General features: G+C 43.0%; 1 protein-coding gene across 2 annotated transcripts; it reads right to left on the bottom strand.

Moving 5' to 3' along the window:
• Positions 1–11,972: 11,972 nt before the first annotated feature.
• On the bottom strand, positions 11,973–14,628 carry esg (escargot). 2 transcript variants are annotated; one of them, XM_064679330.1, is made up of 3 exons: positions 14,482–14,628; positions 14,065–14,397; positions 11,973–13,901 (listed from the first exon to the last, which is right to left on the bottom strand). In XM_064679330.1, the coding sequence occupies exon 3, from the start codon at positions 13,739–13,741 to the stop codon at positions 12,179–12,181; it is 1,563 nt and encodes a 520-aa protein (XP_064535400.1). In that variant the 5' UTR covers positions 13,742–13,901; positions 14,065–14,397; positions 14,482–14,628; the 3' UTR covers positions 11,973–12,178. The 2 variants fall into 2 exon arrangements, with proteins under 2 accessions (XP_064535400.1, XP_064535399.1); XM_064679329.1 differs by having other exon boundaries at positions 11,973–14,397.
• Positions 14,629–14,863: the final 235 nt, after the last annotated feature.

The following is a 14,863-nucleotide window of genomic DNA, read 5'->3' as shown; positions in this document are numbered from 1 at the left end:
GCTGGAGGTGGAGGTTGTTTGCCTCAAGTGGAGTGGAAGTTCAAGTCGCAGTCGAATGCAAATTTGTTGCAACATATTGGCGTCGCTGAGTTGCTTCAGAAGTGCGCATCAAGAAAACATCCATCAGTTCGACTACCCATTTCTATACCCTATACCCGCAGGGTCGAGTCGGTCAATGGATATTTTTCTATACCAAACCCATCAAAACTGAATAAACTTGATTCAGTTTTCCAGCAACAATTAGAACAAAACAAACGAAAGTTCTTAATTAATATTGATTTTAAAATTAATTATGTTATACTTCTTCAATCCGAATATTTTGAGTATATGCACTCGGTACAGGATATCTCCTAGTCAAGTACTCCGAATTTGTTTATCTTACAACTTTTTTGAGCTCAGGCGTAGGCTAGACAGAATTCCCGAATGCTCAGCAAAATGAAATATTATTCATGGCTTTGGCAACTTGTTGCAGCAGAGTTTCTGTAGCAAAATCTGCATATGAAAAATTATTATTGTAATCCATTTGGCTTTTTAAGAATAGCTCGTCTCGGGTCCGGAAATTATGCAGCATTTTGTTTTTGTGCCCCTACCAAAATCCGTAACGTTCCGCCCCCGAAAGAAAGGCGTCGGAAGATTTATGCCTGCTGCACAGTTTTGAAGATTTGCGCTGTTTTTTTTTTTTTGTTCTGATTCTGCGTCGTCCGTTGGCGTTTTGGCATGTCCGTCTGTCCATCCATCTGTCTAACCGTCTGGCTGTCTATCTGGCCGTCTGGGTCCGTTCTTATTGTTGCTGTGGGGGCTTAGAAAATTTGTACAACATGCGCTCGGTGTTTCCCATAACTCAGCATTGCCTGTTGTTCCTGACTGCTCGCCGCTTGCTGCTCGCTGCTCTTGGCGGCCTTTTGGTGTTGAAATCATTTGTAGTGCAAATTTTGCCCCATTGCCGGCTTGATATATGAGGCAAGTGTGAAAATATATTTGATCAAATAGCAAAGTTTTTCCAAATTGCTCAAGAGAGAGGCGAGATTTATGGGATTAGAGCTTAGAAAGGTACTCGACGGCTGCTGCCCCCCGCAGGTTTGTCAAGCGCTGCGAAAGCCGAACACGGCTCTAAAATGCTCAAATTTAAGTTCGTCCCGGTGAAAGCCGCTGAAAGGGACGCATTCGCTTAAAATAAATCAATTTCGTAGTCTACATTCTTAAAACCTAAATTTCTTAATAGCAAACAGCATAATTTGCTACGAGGAGGTTCTGCTAAATCTTACATGTTCATTTTCGCGCAACTCGTGAAATTAGAGTCAAATATTGACACGGAAATGAATTGGCGAACTCTAGGGAAAATTGCAAGCCGGAACTGGCGTTAAATATTTAAAGTGTCCTTTGTAATAGTATTTTTAGCAGCAACATTTTATCTTTTTATGGAGTATATTTTTGTCGCTTTCGTTGTTTTAACTGCTTTCGGGGACTTGAGCACTTGCGCGTGGTGCTGTGGATATATCTCCGCTCAGTTTTGGCACTTCCATCTGCAAAATAAACACTTTGGCCACAACTTAACCCACTGTCATAACTCAATAAATCATCAACGATCAACAGCTAACACCTACCCAACCCAAATAAATGTAGTTATATAACTGGCCGAAAAACTTCAGGTGAAATTCGCAGTTAGACGGCAACAATAACAACAACTACAAGAAGAAGAAATGAAGAGACAGCATCGGTGCCCGCATCCTCAAGCTAATCCGGCGCCACAAACCGCAAAACAGACGAATCGAAACAACAACAACAATGGTCCAAGAGGAACTTGAAGATCGGTGCAGATGCCACAGCATTTGAGAGTCTTCCAACTCGGCTATGGCTTGGCTCAATGGCTTTGTGGCTAATGATGCGACACATTTGCTAATTTCTATTGAAACCCACTTGCCGCTTGGTTGAGCTGGGGGCTGGTGGCTGCTGGCTGGGGATGCGTGCTAATGATGCCAGGTCAATGAGTGTGCGGGGACCGCAAAACAGGTCTCAATCTCAACTGTAGAGAGCATGAAGATGGTACTGCAAATCGCATGGGCTAAATGCCAATACGATATGGCGATGCCACCCGAAGCTTTCTTTTGTGCGTGAATGAAATTAAACCATGTTCAAATTAATTAAGGCCCCAGCCGCAGACGCAGACGCAGACATCGCATCATTGCGAGTGCTCATTGTGTTAATTATTTCGGGATATCTGGAAAGTGTGCAAAATCTGGCCAAAAGTGTGATTCACTTCTGCAGTTGGTGGCATGCGGGTGGGGAGGGCAGCATTTTTTATAGTCTGTCCGTCAGTCAATCAGTCAAACGCGCCGTCATTCCAATCACTTTGCGCTCTCGGTTCACGTCTACATTTCCATTTCTATGTCTCAATGTCTATGGCTGATTTATGATTTGCATAAAAAATCATTGGCAATTCTTTTGCGGCTTTTATTTGTGTTTTTACTTCTTTCTTTTGCTGTTTGTTTATTTTTTGTTTATTTTAACTTTTTTCGTATAACTTTTACCTTTTGTTTGAAAGTTTAGCTGACATTTGAACTTTTCACCCACAATTCCATTTGCTGGCGTTGAAAAATCTTTTAAGGAAATATCGCAACCGTAACCAAAATGGACATTTCCCGACATTTCCTTAAATGCGCACCAAGTGAAATTTGTGCAGCCCGCTGCAATAACAACAAGAAAGGCTGCGCCTTTGCACGCGCCTCACGTGTAACATTTCAATATACCCTATGGATAAGCTGGGCATACTAATGCTTGAGATGTTACGTTTCTTCTGCCTGGGGATAAGCAATATTAATTGTTTTTCAATTCAAAATTTGAACAATTACATAATATGTAAGCTCTACAAACATTTTCGATGGCTCACCTTTCTGGTAATTAGGCTTTCACGCATACACATATCCAAAATATTCAAAATTTTCTGATATCTTCCCCGATCATCCTACATTTGAGGAACAAACCCCGAATCCTTAAAGGCATAGCAGAGGGCTTGAATTTTCATTAAGATTGGTAAGATTGTAAATAGCGAAATTATCAAAGAATTCATTTCCCATGGCGTAAGTCACTCTGCTGACCCACAATTGTGAAATACAGCCCGACTTAAAGGCAAGACTGGGCATGACTTTGGAGGTGGCTCATTTTTGTCATATCGCAGGTAGAATTGATAATTTCTCGCAACTCATAAAATGTAATCGTTATGGAGCAATCACAAGCTGCTCTTAATATAGGCAGTTCCTGGTACTGCCCCTATATCTTTTAAATCAGTTACATAAGCCAGGGCTAGAAGTGAGAGTTTGTAAACACAAATTGACTCTAGATCCGAACAAATCGTTCTGCATGATATTTTATACTGTTATATGCTACTGTTAGCTGCAGGTAATTTGATATGAAATCGTCATCAGACATACTTAAAGGTAATGCCCTTCACCCCCAGTCCCTTTCTCTGTTAACCCACAGGGCTGTGCTGCAGGTAATCGGATAGGCCACAAAAGGCGAAAGTCTGCCGCGCGCATACCATTTTTTCCACCATTAGTTTATTATTGTTATAATTTCTTTATTGTCATTATTATATGCGAGCACCTTTTCGAGCTGCTTCATTTGAGCCAACACATTCGTAATTACCATCATGCCAGCAGCGAGCCAAACACAAACACAAGCACACACACACACACACACAGATAGTTGGAGCTGGAAGCTGCGCAACGTGTTGATTTCCAGGCAACCGCAAATCCACTTGGAGCCGGCCCAACGAGGGGCACTGAGAGCCACTTGAAATTATGCGGCTGTTAGCTACCAGATAACGCATTTGATTATGACAACGGGCCATAACGACGAGCTGAGCTGCAGCAGAGGCAGCTCTTGCTTTGGAAAGTGGCAGCTGGCTGAAACAACTTGGCCAACTTGCCAGCCACGCGGGGGTGCCTGATGCATGCCCAGCTGCCGCTGCCACAGCCACAGCGGCTGCATCTGCAAAGACAATCAAATCATTTTTGGCTGCCTGACACTGATTCACATTCATGTCAAATGGCCAACGGGTGCACAGCAAATGAAATCAGTTTTTGATGTCCAACAAAAACTATCCAAGAGCTCCCCACTTGGTGGCTCTTTTTGGCTTTGGCGCGCGCGGCGTTTGTTATGGTCTCTATTATTGTTTATGATGATGGAGTGGAGCTGCTATGGACCAGAATTCTATTCACCTTCTTTTGACTGCGGCCGCCTATTTGTCGTCCACTCTTCTGGCATTTATGAATTTCTCCCGACTTCTGTCGGCCCCAGTCGAGCTATGTGCGCTACAAAATGCATAAACAATCGAGAAACCAATTTCAAGTCTCGCATTGCTCAAATACCAAAAAAAAAAAATAACTGAAAAAAAAAGAATGTTGAAATCTTTGCCCCCGGATTTTCGGGTGTCTTTTCTTTATTATTGTTCTGGACTGAAATTGAAGCCAAAGTCGGTGTCAATATTGAAACTATTTGCACAGCGCACAGTGGAAGAAACGTCAGAAAAACAATTAATTATAAAATATGGCTACGTTTTGTTGCAAGAGAATATTATTATAAAAAAAAAACTCAAAAATACAAACACTCTTTGAAGGCTTAAAATCTCAAGTGCATGCTGTGCAATCCAGTTTTTAACCAAACTAAGCCCGAACTGAACCGGCATTTCGGACAAGCAAACCTAAAGCTGAACAGAACAATACTTTTGAAAAACATTTGTCTCAAAGGATTTTAATCTTTGTTTAAGCTCATGAAATTAATCTTACGAATCAATAAAGTCCATTATATTTAAGAAAAAGTAACGAAAAGAAAATGCTTACAAAGTACTAATCTAAAACAAAATATAATTTAGTAATTTGTTAATAATGCCTATGATTAAAAAGGAAATCTTATCTTCTTAAAAAATCTTAAAAACCTTGCAATAATATATATAAAAATGTATTTAATATATATTATAATTGTTATTATAATAATTTAAGCTTTCTTTCGATCTTCCAAAGATTCCTTCATATTAAATTAGGCAATCATTAAATAGTGCAATTGCTCTTTCAATTGACACCCTCGCCACCTAGGTTAGAACAAATGAACTGTGTACCACTGTGGCCAGCTAACTCGAGTATCCAACATATTTTTATAGCATTTGAATATCTTTGGGCAAATGACCGCAGCTCCGCCCCACAGCTTTGCTAAATGAGTATAAAATTGAAGAAGAAAAAAAAAAGAAGAGACAATTAAGCTTAAGGAGCATTTCATTTGATCGAAGAAAGTTCAGAGCATAAAGAGAAACCCAGAGTCATAGTAAACCAACAGAGTCTACAGATCGGGCCCACGGCTGAGGTACGTACGTCAGCTGGGCTCTGGGCTCTGGGCTCTGGGCAGTCGTTATTTATGGTCCGCACTTGGATAATGGACCTTGAATAGCTAGTAGCACAACAAGTGCCCCCCGAGATGAATCATATGAAAAGGTAAAGGGAGGGCGGGCCATTTGAATTGCAAAAGACAAACATCGCGTACAATTTTGACATTTACGGATCATAACAATTTGAATTTACCGTTCGCAAATGAGTCCATTTTTGGTTATATCCACGCACCGCAATGCCCCAGGGCATCAATTTGGACATGTGCCGTGTGTCTAAGCGATTGTTATTTTTTGTTTATTTCTATTTTTTGTTGTTTTTTGTTTGACTAGCAAATATTTTAAGTGGCTGCCAGCTGAATGTGCCAAGAAGTGGATGGCTGGGCGAAGTGTGGAGCCAGATCTTCCGTGGGTTCTCACAGCTGCCCCGCAGCCGTTGCCAAGGTGCGTTGCATTAATCAAAATTCCTGTTATATTTGTCCAAATGGAAATCAAAATTAACATAAATATGAGACAGACGAATGACATTACTTATAAATAAACACGCTGCGAACGACATCTCGCTGCATATCCTGTATCCCCTATATTCCCCATCCCCCGCCCAGAAAACGGTTTCACTTCCGATGCAAACAAATTTTCCCATGACCCCGCGAACAGTCTCCGAGCAGAATTGTCGAATGTTGATTTGCTCTTGTCAGCATGCCTGTTGCCCTCGGGACTCGGGACGCGGGACTCGGGATGGATATGTAGGCAGGTAGTTCCCAATTTCCAGCTTGTTTTATGTATGCACGCTCACGTTTAGAAACAAGCCAGCAGGAGACCGAGGTCGAAATCCATGCCGATGAACAGGTTCTTTTCCTGCTTTGGTTCTTTTTTGTGTTTTATTTTATTTTTTGGTAATTCGAGCCGTAGGAAATGGAGCAACATCTTGCTCATATGAATGCCATTTCGAATGTGTCGTTTTTTTATTCTCTAGTATTATGAGTTCACTGCACCTAAATTTGAGCATAAAAAGCGGGCGGTTTGGTCATGAGCTGTGTGGGAGATTCGTTTTCCCAGAGATTCTGAAAAGTGGGGGTCAAGGCTTTAGCGTGAGAGTCAACGTAAAGGCCTCCAGGTGGGCATTAGTTGAGTTCGGAAAACCTAAATAGGGTAGACTTTTTAAAGATATGTAGATTACAGGATCAAGCTGAGTAAAACTTTTCTATTCAAGGGAAAGAAGTAAAAAACAACTTTTCGACTGTCCGATCATAACTTATCAACTTTTCTTCTACCAAACTGAATACTATACCCTATATATAATAATGAAGTAGGAAACCAGTTTTCGACTATCCTATTCCAACTTCTTAACTCTTCTCTTACACCTAAAATATTAAACATACGTATAGCCAGTAACAACAACTAACTACCCACACGTCTGGTTAAAAATGCCTAGAAAAATGAAATTATTGTCATAAGCAAATCTTATTGTTCATAGATAAGGGAAAATGTGCAACGCACGAAATTCAACAGCAACAAAAACAACAAAGCACGACAACAATAACAACAATTTTTATTTATTTCCTGCATTTGTTTGACAATTTTCGCTAATTTGTGCGAGTGAGCAGCAACAACAAGAGAGAGACACTTTGTGGCAAGCCGTTGATGGAATTCTCTATAAATTATTTGCTTGTGACTTTCTCTTAATAAATGTATCATAGGCGAAGCACAAGTAAATGAGCTAAGCCTATTCGAAAGCTTAATTTTTATTATGTTTTTTACTATGAACCTAAACTAAACCAAAAATTAGATTGTTTTATTACCATGTTGAAGATGAATAACAAAAGATTTGAACCAAAATCCGATCATCTACTTTGTCGCCCTGTGACGGCACAAACAGCGAAACAGTGCAGTTAAGCTCGAAGTGAGAGTAAAAGCAAAGGGCAAGCGCAAGTGTTTTGTGGGGGCAGCGCGCGTCGCATTGGTTGGCCAACCAAAAAAGCTTCAAAGCGCTGAGAGCGATGAGAGAGATGCGAGAGTGTAAGTGTAATGGGGAGTGCGTGAGCTGAACGACAACGCGATATCATCTGCGTAAACAAACACGCACACACACACACGCGCGCGCGCATATGGAAACACATACACACACAGAGGCAACCTGCTTGGCTATGGCTAGTTGGCGGCTTTTCACCCAATGCGGCTAACCCATTGTCGTCGTCGTTGTTGTTGCTGTTGTTGTTGTTGCTGCTGTTTCGCCAATTAGTTAGCCGCTGCGGCTGCGTAGCGTGCAATATTGGCATTGGCCAAGCCAAGGGGAGGGGCGGGGCGAGGCGGTACGGGGTAGTGAGGCAGACAGCCAGACAGCCAGACAAACAAAACTTGGCTCCCGGCCAACAATTGCGCAGGCAAACAGCAGTTAACGCGTTTTATTGTCTTGCAAGTGGCCACAACGAGGTGTGCAAGTGTATGTGTGTCTATGTATGGGCCAACATCGTTATGGCGTAGATCATTAGGCATAGATGGAGATGGTGTTATTATTTGCACGTTTTGTGCGAAATGCACTTGGCCCAGGGTTCGAATTCGGGAATTTATAGATTTCGATATAGCCCCAGTTGCCGCAGAAGTTCTGGCTAGCCGCCTGAAACCTAAAGAAATGCGACTAAAATTGAAGCTAAGCCCATAAATACTTAGGATAATTTTATTTAATAAACAGATTTTTTTCGGTCGCTGAAATCGAGCCAAAAATAATGCAATTTTGTAATACAATGAGCGAATATCACTTTCCTGATGTTTTGCAATTGCAGCTGGGCCAACTCTCCCGCTCCCCCCCCCCCCCCTCCCCCCTGCTGGTCAACCCGCTCTGCCAGTCCGCGTCATAGATAAACCTGACGACGACGTCGATTTTCGGCCATAATAAAGCAGAAAAGTCAAATGACAAACAGATCGAGCTTTATGAATATGCAAAGATAAACAACAACAATTGACTGCTCGGGCTCACTTCCCCCCACTACCCCCAGCCCTCGCACTCTTTGTCTAGCTGCAGCCCCCACTTGGCCCCTCCGCTAAATGCTCGCGCGCCGTTTGTCATTTTGTTTGGGCGCAAAACTTTTTTTGAATTTCAAATTTTTAACGAGCCAAAATAAAAACTTTCCAAACAAAAGGCTGCCCATACAAACAAAAAAAACACTCGATCCAGAGCAGATCCAGCCCAAATGAGGGAGCCACATCGAGGCAGGGAACTTGCCAAAGAGCGACAAAAATAAAAAAATACAAATAAAAATAAAAACAGACCAGCCGAATGAAATTTAGCGTAAAAATTGAGATCTTTTGTCTGCGATAAACGTGAGCATTTTGTTTGTCACGACGAAGTGTGCTTTTTTGCGCGATCGCTTCGTAGTTTGGAGCTGAATTTGGAGCTCAACTTGTGGCTGGAGTTTTCCCCATAAGCCCCAGTCAGTGCTCCATGGACTAGAAGGTGTACCCGAAAACACCGACAGATCGATCTTTGAGAACAGACGATCATTCCGCAGAAAAATGTGGCGAAAAAAGGATAACTGAAGGGGGATGATTTAATTTATTAATTAGGTGAAATATAATACTTCTGCCTGTTATCTGTTATCAATTGTAGAACTAGAATGCCTGCCTCATATTTGACTCAATACCTACATTAATATATTTTATTCGTAATCTTAATAAAAAGTTTATATAAATGTCAATATCTGAACATATAAATATCTGTTAATATAGACACAGATACTTTTAAAATAAAAATATGTTGAAATAATTGAAAAAGTATTAAAAACATTTCTTGTGTTCAGCTTTAAAAAAAAACCTGCGGACATCTCACTTATGAGAGGGTAATTTTCTTGTTATACTTAAGATCAATCAGCAATGTAATTTATCCAGCAGTTGGGCTGTCATCTCACAGCACCTTTGATGTCTATTCACCCACAAGCAATCATCCAAAACTTGGGATGGATTAAGTCCATGGCCAATGCGGCAAACAAATTTGCCGATCAAGCGCGAAATTTGGCACATACAAGACCCGAAAAATCCCCAGAAATAAATAAAACAAGTCTTAAAGTGAAGCTGAACTGTTTTTTTTTTTTTTTTTGGCGAAAAAGGGCAGCAGGAATGGGAGAGGGCCACCTTTCGATAGCCTCTGTTTTGTTGACCATGTTTTCGACTCCATTTCTCGTAGTCGTCGCGACTCTCGACTTGGCGCTTTGTTATCGCCAGCTCAGGCACAAAAGGCCCTAAATGCGCGTCTATTTTGTTACAATTTAGGACGCTTATTAGAAATCGTTTGCAAATTGTTTGTGCAAGAAAGCAGCAGCACGATCGGGCACAATTCGTCTGCCCCGCCGCCCCACGTAACCGGAGTGTCGGCGGAGGGGATCTTGTACACCATCCAAGTCGAGCCACGATATGCGTGCATATTAATTTCATATATTTACGTCGAGTTCGGCTCAACGATCGCTTCGCTGGGATCTGCACACGTGAGCCTCAAGTCGGGGCTGGGAGGTGCAGACGGCGACGCGGACGGGGACTTGACTATCCAGTCTGGTTGCTGCTGATGATCTAATTTGGCAACAATTGTCGTAGTCGTGGCAGTTTCGGCTGTAGGGCGATGGTAAGACGGGGAGGGGGGCTGCCACTTGGAGGCGCAGATCCACACACATGTGGCCCGGCCTAACCTGGTCTCCGCCAGGGCGATCAATTGATCTCGATAATGAGTTTGCTTAGCAGTCGAGAACGCACCCATATTTTATACCCTGTACAAGTTGGGCATTTGACTTTAAGCACGAAGTACGCAGGTCTCATCAAATCATGATCTTTATGCTTATCAATTTTATATAGAATTTCTTAAAAGAGATAAATGGAACACTGGAAATGGAACACGGAACACTATCTGTCAAGCATAATATGAAAAAGCACATAATATGAAAAAAGTTTTCTAACAAACTGAAAGGATTTTTGCTAACAGTCAAATTCCTATTCCTATTGTGTATTCTGTTAGCGTCATATCTACAATTCCTGAGCTCAACATAATTATATTCATATATTTTAAAGTAGGGTATTCAAAGTGTCTGCCAGCCCAATCATTGGGATTCTTCACCTATTTGAGGTAGTGTCGCCCGTGGAGCTTCGCCATTTGATTTCTCTTTCCGCATCAGCGGATCGGGATCGACGTGGATCGTTTGAGTTTGGCCAAAGAAGAAATAAATATCTGCGTATTTGCGTTGATCTTTTTCATTAAAATAGGTTTATGTTTAATAAGACGTTGATGGAGCTCTATGGCAGCGGATCTATTGAACCGTGCGTTGTGTTGTGTTGTGCTGGCTTTCGATTTGATTTAGTGACTGCCATTTTGTGAATACCTGTACGCCCCCTTTCCATGGCGCCCCCGAGCCCCCGAGCCCCCGAGCACCCCTGCGCCCAAACACACTCACATTGTACGCTTGAGTACGTGCACTGAAATTTAAATATAATTTATGAGCAGCGTTGCATATAAAAAGTTTAATGTTTTTGGGGTCTCTGGCAATAAAATGTCGCGATTGGCTGATTGACTCCGAGCGATCGCTCGATCGATCGTTGCTTTTGTAAATATATATATATATATATATATATTTATTTATATATTTGAAGTGCGTCTGAGACTTACGAAAAAGGAGCACGACCTAAAAAAATATGATTATTTCGATTACAATTGAACTGGGAATTGGTCATTGAAACCATTGCCAATAAGAATCGAGTTTGGGAAACTATTGCAAATAAGACAGTACGAATTGGAAATGTAATTTTCCGCAGTTTTTATAATAATTAATATATTATTTTCCTACTGCGTACTGCTAGCAAGATTAGACTCTAGTAATAATTATCCAGCTCGAGAGTTTTCTGCAAAATTCCCAATAGAACGCAATATTCTCAAGTCTTTTCTCGCACTTTGCAAGTTAAATTCCTAAAATTCAAAACCCAATCAAAAAATGCTCATAAATGTTTTTTGTATGTAAATAAATGTATTTTTTTGTTTTTTTTTTTTTCTTGTTGATTGTTTTGTATTTGTTGCGGTTTCTTTTATACCGTGTAATAAATTACTTAAAATTATAAAACATTTTCATATCAAAATATTTGTTCTGTTTCTTTTTTGTTTTTCAGTTTACATCTAAAAATTTGTATGTATAGCACATTTTCAATGTATGCAAATAGTTTCGTCATGGATATCAAAAATATATATATGTATATATATAATAGTATATATAAGTACAAGCTAGAGCTATGCTAAAATACTATAATAAAAGGAGATACAAATATATACGATTTCTTTGTCATAATCATAGTTTCGAGTTGCTAGTTTTACGTTTTTAAAGTTTTACAGGTTGCGGCTCGTCGTTTGCTCTTAGAGTCTTTACAGTTAGACGCCGGGGCGTAATACCTATATGTACAGGACACTTGCAAATACTTCGCAATAGTTCGGCTTAGGATTGAGACACACTAAAGATATCTAGGGTTTAAGAAACAAATTTCCAAATGTAATTTTAAGAAATTCTTGAAATTTATAAATATTTTCTTCTTTTTTTTTTTTTTTTTTTTGATTTTCTCTTGCAAAGAAAATGTTGACTAGAAAATAAAAAATAAAATAAAATAAAAATTTTAACGTTTCACTGGGTGTATGTTTCTGGTTGTGCGTGTGTGTGTGTGTCTTGGATTTGTTTGGAGCTGCCGGTTTCCGCTTACTCTCGAGCTAGGAACTAATTTTTGGTGGAACATGGCTTGTGTAGAACGTTGTAATGCGAAGAACTACGACGAGGTGGAGCTGGGAGCCTAGGGCTCGGCGTAGCCTCCGTAGGATAGCTCAGAGTTGGAGCCAGCAGCGCCGGAGCTGGAGCCGGAGCCGCTGCCGCCCGGACAGCCGCCCTCATTGTGCTTGGTCAGCAGCGACATGCGCGAGAATGTCTTGGAGCAGTTGCCGCACGAATATTTCTTGATGTCCGAGTGCGTCTGCAGATGCGCCCGCAGATTGGAGCGATCCGCAAAGGCGCGATGGCAGTGCTGGCAGCTGAACGGCTTCTCTCCGGTGTGGGTGCGTATGTGGCCCTGCAGCAGCCAGGGGCGGGAAAACGCCTTGCCGCACATGTTGCACTTGCAGGGCAGCGTGTGGGTGCGTATGTGCATCTTGAGTGCGCCCAGGGAGACGTACGTCTTGTCGCAGTCCTTGCAGCTGAACGACTTCTTCACCTGGTTGCCCTCAGCGGCGGGGCAGTGGAACTGCTGATGCTTGGTGAGGCCCGAGAATGTGGAGTAAGATTTCTGGCAGTCGGGGCACTGATAGCGTGGCGGCGACGACTTGTCCTTTTTGCTGGGCGACGACGAGGCGGACACAGACGAGGTGGAGGAGGTGGAGGAGGACGACGAAGAAACCGTTGCAGCTGATGAGGCGGAGCTGCTGTGGCTGAGCTGTTTGCTGGAGGCGTCACTGTGTGCGGCAGAGGCAGCTTGTTTGTGCTTCAACGAGAGATCCTCCGGCACCGAGCAACAGCTCGACTCGGGCGTCAGGCTGCGCATCGAGTAGTAGGAGCTCTCGGAGTAGGCAGGCGAAATCGGCGCATGGTGCTGGGGATGCAGCGGCTGGTGGTGTGGATAACCCAGAGCGGAATAGGCTGCAGGATACGTCGGATATGGCAGGAAACTCTGCTGCTGGCGCACTCCCAACTGTGGTCGGTGTATCATCTCGGAGCGCATCGGCGGCGACACGGAACTGGCGCGTCCATGCAGATAATGATGCGGCGGTGGCGACAGCGAGCCCAACGAATCGGAGGGTGAGCTGGGCGAGAGCAGCTCGGCGCGAAGTGGCGCCGATGCGGCTGCTGCTGCTGACAGATGCGGCTGATTGATGGTGCGATAGAACTCCGCCGTGTACGGCGACATATGGAAGTTCCATGGCTGCAGGCCATAGTTGGGATAGGTGGGCGTGGGCACCACTACGGAGGCGGCTACAGCCGCAGCCGAGGCGGCTGCCACAGCCGCAGCAGCTGCCAGGGCAGCGGCCTGTGTCTGTTTGGGATCGCTTTCAACATTGACACAATCGACATCGTCCTCATCCTCGTGCTCCACATCCATGTGCTCCGCTTCGTCGTCCGTGTGATCCACATCGACGCCTTCGTCCTCGCAGCAGTCGCTCACATTGATGAGCTCCTCCTCCGAGCTGGAGGCGGATGCTGCGGCCGAGGCCTCAACATTTGTTGTTGTCGTCGAGGAGGCATCGTTGCTGTTCTTTTTGAGGCACAAATCCTCGGGTTCTGCTTCGAACTGATAGTTGACAGGGCGCTTCTTTAAAGGACACTTGCTGTAGTTCTTTTCCACTAGCATATGCTCGACGGTATGCATTTTGTAACTGTTTTTCTTTTTGTTTGGTTATCTTTTATTATTGTCACACAAAAATTGTCAACTGATTTTGTCGCTGGCTTCACATAAACATCGCGTTGCGCACAAAACTTAACAAACTGAACGAACTCAATGGAGGGTTGCCGTCAATTGGTTTGTGTTGCTGTTGCAATGAACGAAAGAGAAGAACTGAAACAAGTCGGGGCTGCCCAGCGGCTTTTATAAGCGGCACAAGCGCTGCGCGCAGCCGGAGAGTTAGAGAGCGCAAGAGAGCGTGCTGGTAGCGAGAGAGAACCGTAATTACCTGCTCCCTTGTGTACATTTACCTGGCTGCAGATGTGTGCGTGTATGTGCTCGACGTCGTGCTGTTGATAGCGTGCGACGCGGCCAATCGCAGCGGTCCGCGCCAAAACCGGTTCTCACTTGGTTTATGTATGCTTTATGTACTCCGGAGCGCGTACACTTGCACCAATCGCTAACGCCGCCGCAACAACAACAGCGTGCAGCTAAATGCCGTTATCTTTGCTGTGGTGTGCAAGCCCCGCAGCTGCAGCGAAACGTTGGTGCATGCAAGAGAGCGAATCCAGAGGCGCATTCAGATCAACGACGCACTTAACGTGTGGGGAGCTCTTCTTCAGCACGAGTCCCACCGGGTCTTGCTGCAGAGAGCGGCTGAGCGTAAAATTTAATTGAAAGCCAAAATAATAAAGCATCAACAATGCGTAATATCAATCGACTCTTACTTTTGTTGCTGTGCTCAGACCTTTTGGGGGTTGCGAATGGCCCTTGCGCAGTGCCCTTTCGACTATTAAATTGATGTTCAATAATCAAGACGCAATTACAATAATTTTGTATTTTGACTTATCTATTTGCAGAGTTGCATTTACAAATACGACATATCGATCATAGTGAATGACAATTGACAGTCACACTGCTTGCCGTTTATCATATCGCATATCAACGAAATAAATTTTAAGAAGTCTTTTTTTAACCAAATACTTGCAGTTAAAACGCTTGCAAAAAGTATCCCTATTAGTGGATTACTTGGGCTGTACCGTCATATAACCCCATTTATTGTCTCATCAGGTGCAGTGCTGTGTTATGGATTGACCTGTTGCTAAAATA

This window comes from Drosophila montana, unplaced genomic scaffold (assembly GCF_035044405.1).
Source record: "Drosophila montana isolate Dmon_TW-CO22-7 unplaced genomic scaffold, ASM3504440v1 contig_1_1, whole genome shotgun sequence".
Classification (NCBI taxonomy): Eukaryota; Metazoa; Arthropoda; class Insecta; order Diptera; family Drosophilidae; genus Drosophila; species Drosophila montana.
The sequence above is the reverse complement of the archived record's forward strand: the minus strand, read 5'-3'. Positions and strand labels throughout refer to the sequence as shown.